Source organism: Melospiza melodia, chromosome 28 (genome assembly GCF_035770615.1).
Source record: "Melospiza melodia melodia isolate bMelMel2 chromosome 28, bMelMel2.pri, whole genome shotgun sequence".
NCBI lineage: Eukaryota > Metazoa > Chordata > Aves > Passeriformes > Passerellidae > Melospiza > Melospiza melodia.
In genome coordinates this window covers 2,361,906-2,370,703 of record NC_086221.1, presented here as the reverse complement: position 1 = coordinate 2,370,703, position 8,798 = coordinate 2,361,906, and the positions used below count along the sequence as shown (strand labels likewise).

General features: G+C 54.8%; 1 protein-coding gene across 2 annotated transcripts; it reads left to right on the top strand.

Annotated features, from left to right (window-relative positions):
• Positions 1-1,325: 1,325 nt before the first annotated feature.
• Positions 1,326-7,884, top strand: TMEM9 (transmembrane protein 9). Of its 2 annotated transcripts, none has more exons than XM_063178064.1 (6): positions 1,326-1,400; positions 3,696-3,797; positions 3,895-3,986; positions 4,419-4,527; positions 5,401-5,532; positions 6,834-7,884. In XM_063178064.1, exons 2-6 carry the CDS (start codon positions 3,705-3,707, stop codon positions 6,981-6,983), a joined length of 576 nt encoding a protein of 191 aa, XP_063034134.1. In that variant the 5' UTR covers positions 1,326-1,400; positions 3,696-3,704; the 3' UTR covers positions 6,984-7,884. The 2 variants fall into 2 exon arrangements, with proteins under 2 accessions (XP_063034134.1, XP_063034135.1); XM_063178065.1 differs by having other exon boundaries at positions 1,347-1,411.
• The last annotated feature ends 914 nt before the right edge of the window (positions 7,885-8,798 follow it).

Here is an 8,798-nt window from a genome sequence, read left to right as displayed (position 1 = left end):
ACAAGTGTCTGCACAAACCTGAACTTTGGGGTAAAATAATGGGTTCAAGGGGGAATATGTGGTAGGCGGTTTGGGAAGCCTGTACCTTCCTAGCACCTCGGCCAGTGGGGAAAGGAGGAGGCAACGTGGGGCCGGGAGTTTGGGATAAAAGGAGGCTGTGCCCTCCAAAATTCGGGAGAGAAAGCCTCGCGGGTGTGCCCCGGTGGACTCTCTCTCTTTATTTGAGTGAAAGTGTAGGGCTCCTCTCTCTCCCCTTTGGACATAAACCTCTGGCATTTGTGGAATGTTCCTGCCACCCTCAATCCCTCCAGCTCTGAATGGAACCGCCTGGGAGCTGCCACCGGAGCAAAGCCACGGCTTGGGGGTACTTGCACACCTGAAGGGTGCAGACACAGAAAGTGGGGCAAACCCGAGGTACTACAAGAACCACATCTGAGGAAAGTTCTCTGGGCAAACACCAGACCCGGTGGTCTTGGAAAAGCACAATGTTCCTCTTGGCACAAGGACCAGGCTTTTAAAATGAGTCACAAGTCTCAAACATAAGAAGTTCCTAGGAAGACTGAAGCCTTTGAAACTGAAGGATCACTGATACCATCTATAACCACAAATCACCCAAAACCAGAAGCAAGGGCAGCACTGCGGCCCGGGCTTTTCCCTCTGATAGACACAGGACCACCGTCGGTGTGAGGGGAGAGCAGAGCAATGACGGTAGAATGGGGTGTGAAGGGGAACACAGACTGCGAGAGAAGAGGGGCCATGAGGGGAGAGCGGGGCCGTGAGGGGAGAGCGGGGTGGGGGGGGGGGGGTGTGGGAGTGTCTGTGAGGGGAGATCGGGGTCTGTGAAGCAAGACAGGGGCATTAGGGGGAGTGGGACCGTGACGGGAGAGCTGGGGGTGTGACGGGAGAAGGGGCTGTACGGGGAGAACGGGGATGTGAAGTGAGAAGGGGCTGAGAAGGAGCGGGGCTATCCCGCGTATCAGCCCCAGGACGACGCGGCGCAGCCCTGCGGGTGCTGCCCCGGGAAGCCAGGCGGGAGCTGCCCGGGCCACGTCGGCCGAGCCGAAGGCCCCTCCGGCAACGGCAACGGCAACGGCAACGGCAACGGCAACGGCAACGGCAACGGCAACGGCAACGGCAACGGCAACGGCAACGGCAACGGCAACGGCAACGGCAACGGCAACGGCAACGGCAACGGCAACGGCAACGGCAACGGCCGGCGCCGGCACCGCGTCCCCTCGGCGCCGCGGGCCGCGCTCAGCAGCGGCCGGGCTGCTGCCCTCCGATTGGCCAGCGGAGCTGTCCGTCACCGCGCGTCACGCTCCACGGCCAAGCGGGCACACGGGGAGGGCCGGGCGGGGGCCTGCAGGGCGGGGCCGCGCTCGGGCCGGAGCCAGGGCCAGGTAAGGGGCAGGTAAGGGGCAGATGTGGGCTGGGTATGGCCATGGCCGGGGGATGAGGGCATCGGGCCCTGGCCCTGCTCCGCTCCCCGCACGCGGGGCGGGACCGTGCGGGGCTGTGCAGGACCCGGGGCTCGCGGGGCGGTGGTGGCCCGCACTGCCGGAGGCATCCCGGGTGGGACCGGGCGGTGGAAGCCCCTGGAGGGATGAGGGGGCACCCGGGCCCTCGGCGGGAGTTGAGGGGTCCGGCCCTACCCTGGGTCCGGGTCAGGGCGGGGATGGTTCCAGCACAGGTCCGGGGAGGGAAACGGGCTGGAGTCTTAGAAGTGCTCCATGTGATGTTCACAGAATCATCCCAGAATGGTTTGGGTGGGAAGGGACCATAAAGCTCATCCAGTCCCAACCCCTGCTGTGGGCAAGGACTAATCCCACGAGACCAGGCTGCTCCAAGGCCCTGCAGGCTGGCCTTGGACACTTGCAGGGAGGGGGAGGTTAAAGATGAGGGGATTACTGGGCAATCCCAGGGAGAAGAGGGGGTGGTTGTGCGCAGCCATGCTCTGGAAAGCCTTTTGTGGGGGCTCATCCTGGGAGCTGCCACACTCACAGCCCCGAGAACTTCACCTCAACCATGCACCCTCTGCTGTGCTTCCTGCTCTGGCAGATGTTGGTTTTGGCTGCATGGCTGCTGTGGCCCGGGCTGATGGTCTGGAAGAAATAGCTGTAAGGCATGTGTGCATGTATCCCTTTGCTGTCAAATATATTGCTGATAAATATGCCTTGATTATCTTTTGTGTGGTTAAGGGTGTTCTGCAGTTCGTGGTGCGTGAATTCTGCCCAGGTTCTAAGTTTTTGTTTATGGTATAATAGATCACGTGTTTTCTCCTCCTGTTTTTAAAAGTGACATTTCTGAGTTGTTCAGATATTCTAAACTCAGCTGATAGTTGGGCACTGCATGTCCAGCGATGGTACATGCCCCATTGTTGTGTTAAGAATTCAGACAAAAGTCCAGACCCACTTAAAATGGGGAACGTGCACTGGGCAGCTCAGATCAGTCCTGTCACCCAGATGTGTGATGAAGATCTGAACCCCTGATATCTCCCTGGAAAGGATCATTGTTTGAGGAGATTTTTGAAGCTGTGGTGCAAAACCTTAATAAATCATGGATGAGGTGATAGGACTGGAATGCATTTTGGAGGTACGGCAGCTTGTTAGAAGTTGCTGGTGTTTTGTCTAGATAAAGAAGAAAGGAACTTCTTGTTTGTAATCCATTATGTGAATTTAAGGTGTTGACATAAGATAAAGCAAAGGGAACAGAATATCACAGTGATTTAAATCCCAGTGGAATCAGGTCAGGTGATGGAGTACAAGTACCTGGAGTAAGCTGTGGGATTACCTGGGAGCTGATTAATGGAGGTGTAAATTCCCTTCCCCTTCCTCTGCTGAAACAGCTCTTCCTTGCTGTCCCAAGGTCCCCCAACACCTGCTCCACCTTTTCTCTCTGAGGGTGAACGCCAGCCTCACCAAGGCAAACTTGCCTTTTGTGGCACAGGGAATAAATTCATATTATGGATTTATGGAAGCACACATCTCTGCAACAACTTTATCCAAACACATGGGGGTTGGAAGGAGATAATCTTTAGGGTCCCTTCCAGCCCAAACCATTCTGTGATATGTAGCAGAATGCGTTAATGAATTCACCAAGCTACCAGCTTGAAGTAATTTTAAAATCAGGATTTACTGAACAGGTATCTTGAGATAAAGGAGGTTTAGGAATTGATTTGGAATACTTAGGAATAGTCCACCTCTTTCCCATAGCTCATGACAGGAAAATACATAATTCCCTTCAGCAGCAAGACTTTTGAGTGTCAGAAGATGAACGATTTACCACTCATGACAGTGCAGCGGGGGGGCCCCAATGTACTGCTTTAGGTCACTCTTGCTCCTAGTTCTGCATCTCTTAATAAGCAAAACTGTCAGCACCAAAATATCTGTAGCTGGGCTCCAGGGCAATAAGAGATGAACAGGAGGTTTTCTGCAAGTCCAGTTGTAAGGAAATCAGCAATACTTTTGCAGGGCTGGTGTAGTTTAGGTGTGGGGTTGTACAGTTGGAAGCTCTTCTGACAGGCGCATTGTTGGGATCTGTGTTGTTTCTGGCTGGCATCAGCTGCAATTCAGGAACAAACTTCTTCTTCCTGGGCAAAACAGAGGCAAGTGGGCCAAAAAATTTCTCTTGACTACCTTGTTGTGGCTGCACTCAGCTGAGATGCTCTGTCCTGGGTGTGAATTTTGTTCCCTCAGGCTCCCAGGATGTTCACCCCGAGCTCCCGGAACTCCGTGAGCCCCGTGCTGCTGCTGGTGCTGCTGGGCTGTGTCCTGTGTCCCCCAGCACAGGCCAGCAAGGTGGGTGACACCGAGCCGTGTGTGGGGGCACAGCAGAGGTGGGGTGTGAGGGGACAGAGCTGTGTCCCCTCCTTCACATGGCTCCTGTGTCCTGCAGAGCTCTGAGGACATTCGCTGCAAGTGCATCTGCCCCCCGTACCGCAACATCAGTGGGCACATCTACAACAAGAATGTGTCCCAGAAGGACTGGTGAGTGAGTGAGCAGCCTCAGGGTCGGTCTGTGCCAGCCAGGCTCTGCAGTTCCCAGCTGATGCTGAGGAAGGGATTCCGTGCCTGTATGTTTGCAGAGGGAGCTGCTTTGGTGGGTGATGTTCAACCCAGGCCAGGGGCATTTTTTTGAACAGAAATTGAGGAATCTGGGATGATACGTTGACCCACCGCTCTTTGCAGATGTAGGGTGTGCCCTCCAATCCTATCCACCTGGACCAGATCCCTGCCAAAGGTGCTGGGACAACCTTTCCCAGGGACTTTGGGCAGCTAGGCTGTGAGGGGAGCTCTTAACACCAGATCAGTGTTATCAGCCTGACCGGAAAGCTGGGACACAAAGTGACCCCAGTGTCCTTGCACAGAGCACTGGTTTCACCTTGTGCTGCTGCTGATTGTGGTTTGTTTGTGCTGCAGCAACTGTCTGCACGTGGTGGAGCCCATGCCAGTGCCTGGCAATGACGTGGAGGCCTACTGCCTGCTCTGCGAGTGCAAGTACGAGGAGCGCAGCACCACCACCATCAAGGTACCTGAGCTCAGGCCCTGCCCATCCTGCCCCCTCCTGTGCCACACACGCCCAGGGTGACTACACTCACTGCCTGTGCCCTGCCCCTTGCCCTGCCACACTGGAAGGTTCCTGGAGAAGAGCCCAGAAAGTTTTCTTTCAGAAGGGAAACTGTCACAGCGAGTACATGGTGGCAGTGCCAGGGGCTCACTCTACAGCTCTCTGAAAGAAGGCTGTAGCCAGGTGGGGCTTGGCCTCTTCTCCCAGGCAGCTAGTGACACAACAAGAAGACATAGTCTTAAGTTGCATCAGAGGAGGTTTAGGTTGGACATTAGGAAGAATTTCTTCACAAAAAGGGTGTTGGAAGAAAGCTGGAAGGGGCTGCCCAGGGAGTCACTGTCCCTGGAGGTGTTCAAGGAACCACTGGATGTGGCACTGAATGCTCCAGGCAAGGTGATAAGGTGGGGATTGGTCACAGGTTGGACTCCATGATCTCAGACATCTTCTCCAACCTCACTCAGTGATTCAGGGATTCTGTGACTTCTGTGATTTTTGTGATTCCCTGAGATGGGCATTCCTGGTAGTGAGGAGCTGTGTGGGAGCCCAGTCTCCTTGCTGGGGATGTGTGACCAAGAGTGCCAAGCATCTCTGACCAGGGCCCCATCTTGTTGTCCCCTGTGTGCAGAACATGCCCTCAGTTGGCACAGTGAGTGTCAGCACAGTTTGTGCAGTGATGGCACAACCTCGGCTTCCTGGCAAGAGCAAGAGACTTTTTGTGAGCAAAATGAGAACGAGATCACACATCAGAGGCAGCTGCAAAGGACCTTCCTGACCTCTGTGGTGCTTCTTATCTCCACTGCTTATCCTTTCCCCCTGCGCTGTCCTCAACTGCAGGTGATCATCATCGTCTACCTGTCTGTGGTGGGGGCCCTGCTGCTCTATATGGCCTTCCTGGTGCTCGTGGACCCCCTGATCCGCAAGCCAGACCCCTACACCCAGCCCCTGCACAATGAGGAGGACAGCGAGGTGAGGGGGCAGGGGGTGCAGGCAGGGGGACAGGAGAATGGGGGACAGGGAAACAGCCACCTCCTGCTTGTCTCCTCTGATCCACTGAGGGACCAGCACTGCTGCTTAGGGGGCACTTACACGGGTGAACATTTAGATCTCCGCATGTCATGCAGAAGCACAAGGAATATTCAGAGTTCTGTGTAACAACCCCAAGGCAAGCCCTGTCCTCAGAGGCAGAGGGGACTTTGTAGCAGCTGGCCTGAATTTGGTTTGTCCATCTAGAGGGGGAAAAAAAGTCAAACATCCTGTTTGTGCAGTGTCCCAGGTGGAGTTTTGTGGTGCTGAGCTTCCAGGGAAGGACAAACTTAAGCGTTGGCTAAAACATCTTCTAGATACTTGAAACGCTGGCCTACGAGGTGCTGTTTGATCCTGCTCTGGGGCTGGGCCCTGGGTTGTACCAAGGCTGTTGTTCCTTGTGCTCCTCTGTTGCGGTTTGTCCAGAGCACAATTTCATTCAAACCCCATCTTTTGGGGCACTGGTGTACAAACCCTGGGCAAAATGATTTGGCCAAATCCCAGTAGCAAAGAAAGAGCCACTCTCTCCCTCTTTCTTTGTCACACACCAGTTTTGGGGGAGGAAAAATTTCTTGCTGCATAAAATTCATGCAGTTGCAGCACTGGGTTGGATTGTCCTGTTTGTACTTTGTTGTGAGTACAAACTATTCGGCCCAATTCTGTCATACTCGGATGTGAGGAGCAGGTGCTCCAGTGTCCACAGTCCATCCATTGCCTCCCTCTGCTGAAAAAGGAGGTCCTGCAGGAGGATATGAACTTGTAACCCAAAGTCATAGGTTTGCACCCCGCTCTGCAGCAGTAATTCAGATCCAGATCCAGGTGCACATGGTAAATGCCTGGTGTTAAGTGAGGTTTATCTCACTCCAGTATGCTGGACCAAGTCCTCTGGGATAGCCCTTGTTCCTGTGCCACGATGGATCTCCATCTATCGTCAGCCTGGTTTCAGTGGGGGGATGTGGTTCACCTCGGCACTGTGGCTCCATGCAGACTCCAAGAGTGGGTTTCCAGCACAGCTCTACACTTCGTGCAGTTCCTCTGCTGGGAACTTCTGTCTGGAGTTGTGGGTGATCCCCAAGGGCAAGGACTTGGGGGCTGGTGTTGAGGAGCTCTGAAAAGGAGGTTTTTCACCAGAACAACCTAAACCTTGCACTGTTCTTCGAGGTGCAATGTCTCCCCAGGTCAGCTGCCTCGCCCTGTGCTGGCTGGGCACTGCCTGGTGTCCAGCCCCGTTCCTTTCCTTGCAGGACACTCACTCCCTGGCCGCAGTGCCCAGCCTGCCTGGCGCCAGGGCCAACACGGTGCTGGAGCGGGTGGAGGGGGCGCAGCAGCGCTGGAAGCGGCAGGTGCAGGAGCAGAGGAAGACGGTGTTCGACCGGCACAAGATGCTGAGCTAGGCCCTGCCGCAGCAGGACAGCCCGGCGTCGGAATGGAACCTCCAGCCCTCCCTGATCCACATCTCCAGAGGGAGCAGCAGCCCCAAGGCTTCCCTGGTCGTGTCCCCTGCCCTTCCCCTGCCCAGCCACAGGGCCCCTGGGCTCTGGCTGCTGTGGGACTCTATCAGCCCACCCCAGAGGGACAGGGGCTGGGAGCAGAGTGCTGGGAGCTGGCTGAGTCCTCCTGGGATAAAAATGGTGGGAGAATTTTGATGTGGGATAAATTATGTGATGTTTCTCCAGGATGCAGCAACCACCTCCTCCTCCAGTATGCACTGATGGTCCTTGGGCATTGTGGTCCTGACCCACACAGGAACAGTACAGGAACAAAGGGGAGGGAGTTTCTGCCAGTGCACACTGCTGCTTCTGCTTATCCTGATGTAAATGGAGAGATTTCCATGCCTGTGGAGTCTGTCCAGGTTTACACCAGCATAACTGAGACTGCAGCTTGCTTCTGGGCATGTGAATATCACAAAACCTGTTAGTACCTACATCAGTAAGAGTCCAACAGGTAAAAAGCTGATTTACATTTCTATATTTTTGCGCTTTACCTGTAGATAAAAACTTCCTGGGGTGAAACCTCTTGATTTGTACCCACACTGGTGACCCTTGGTGTTCTCCCACAGTGAGCAGCAGCTTTTGTGTCCAAGAGAACTGGGGCAAAGGCTCTCCTGGAGCACTGGAAACACCTTTCAGGGCTCTGGGAAGCGGACATTTGGGCCACTCAGAACACTCCAAGAGCTCTGACAGGACTTGGGCTGTGTGGAGGAAGCTGCAGTGGTTCTGCCGTGTGTATTGATCCCACTGAGAATATTTGAAGTTTATGGTGTAGCACCTCCATATTAAATGCAAAGATCTACTACCTGAGTGGCTTTTTTTCAGGGGAAAAACCCCATCATGCCAGGTCTGGGGCTCCATCTGCCTGCCAGTGCCCAGCAGGTGAGCTGTGGTTCTGGTGCTGCAGGAGTGGCACTGCTCCCTGCTGGCAGTGACTGCCCTGCTCCAGGAGAGCCAGGCTTGGAACATGGGCAGAGCAGGGTCCTGCTTGGCACAGGTTAGTGAGTTCTCTGAGCTATCCCATGGGAATGCTGAGCAGACTGCAATTCTTCCTTTGCAGGAAGCTGAGAAATTGTTATTAAAAGCCTAACTGGGAGAGGTGCTAGTCACTGCCCTGCGTGCTGGGGCCCACAGCTGCTAGTGGAGCATCCAGCCCTCCAAGATGACCCAGCCAGACAAACCCAAACAGCAGCTTTTGGGATCCTTTGTGTACCCCAGTTACCCTTCAGCACCTCACTGGGCTAAAAAGGACCCAGAGCTTCACATTATACCAAGGTCACATTTTCCTTGGCTTATCTTTGTTCCCTGGTGCTCAATTCTGTGCGTTCCTCGCCTTTCTGGATGCCCCATCTTGTCTGTCCTTCCCGCTCCGTGTGAACCAAGCAAAAACACGAAGTGAGGTGCCTGGGAATTTGGTTTTATCCCTTGGAAGGCGGGAACAAGGAGCGCTGGTGGGAGGCGCTGCCCGCGGCCGGGCCGATGGGTCCATCTGGTGGCCGTCGCCCCCGATCGGCACCGGGAAATGGCCGGGCACCAGTGGGAGCTTGCTGAGCCTGCAGGGTGAAGGGTTTGGTGAGCAGCACCCCCAGATTTTCTCCTGACCCCTCCAGGAGCAGCTAGGAAATGGGATCAGAGAAAAGGGAATTAGAAATTGAGAGTTTTGGAAAAAAGTTAGAAAACTTATAGCAGGTAAGGTGTGGAGAGGCTCCAAAAAACCCA

Bases quoted from the DNA above. Each gene is read 5' to 3' on its own strand.
- TMEM9 (XM_063178064.1), top strand. From the start codon at position 3,705: ATGTTCACCCCGAGCTCCCGGAACTCCGTGAGCCCCGTGCTGCTGCTG. The intron at 3,798-3,894 runs GTGGGTGACACC...TGTGTCCTGCAG, and splicing joins CCCCAGCACAGGCCAGCAAG to AGCTCTGAGGACATTCGCTG. The intron at 3,987-4,418 runs GTGAGTGAGTGA...TTTGTGCTGCAG, and splicing joins AATGTGTCCCAGAAGGACTG to CAACTGTCTGCACGTGGTGG.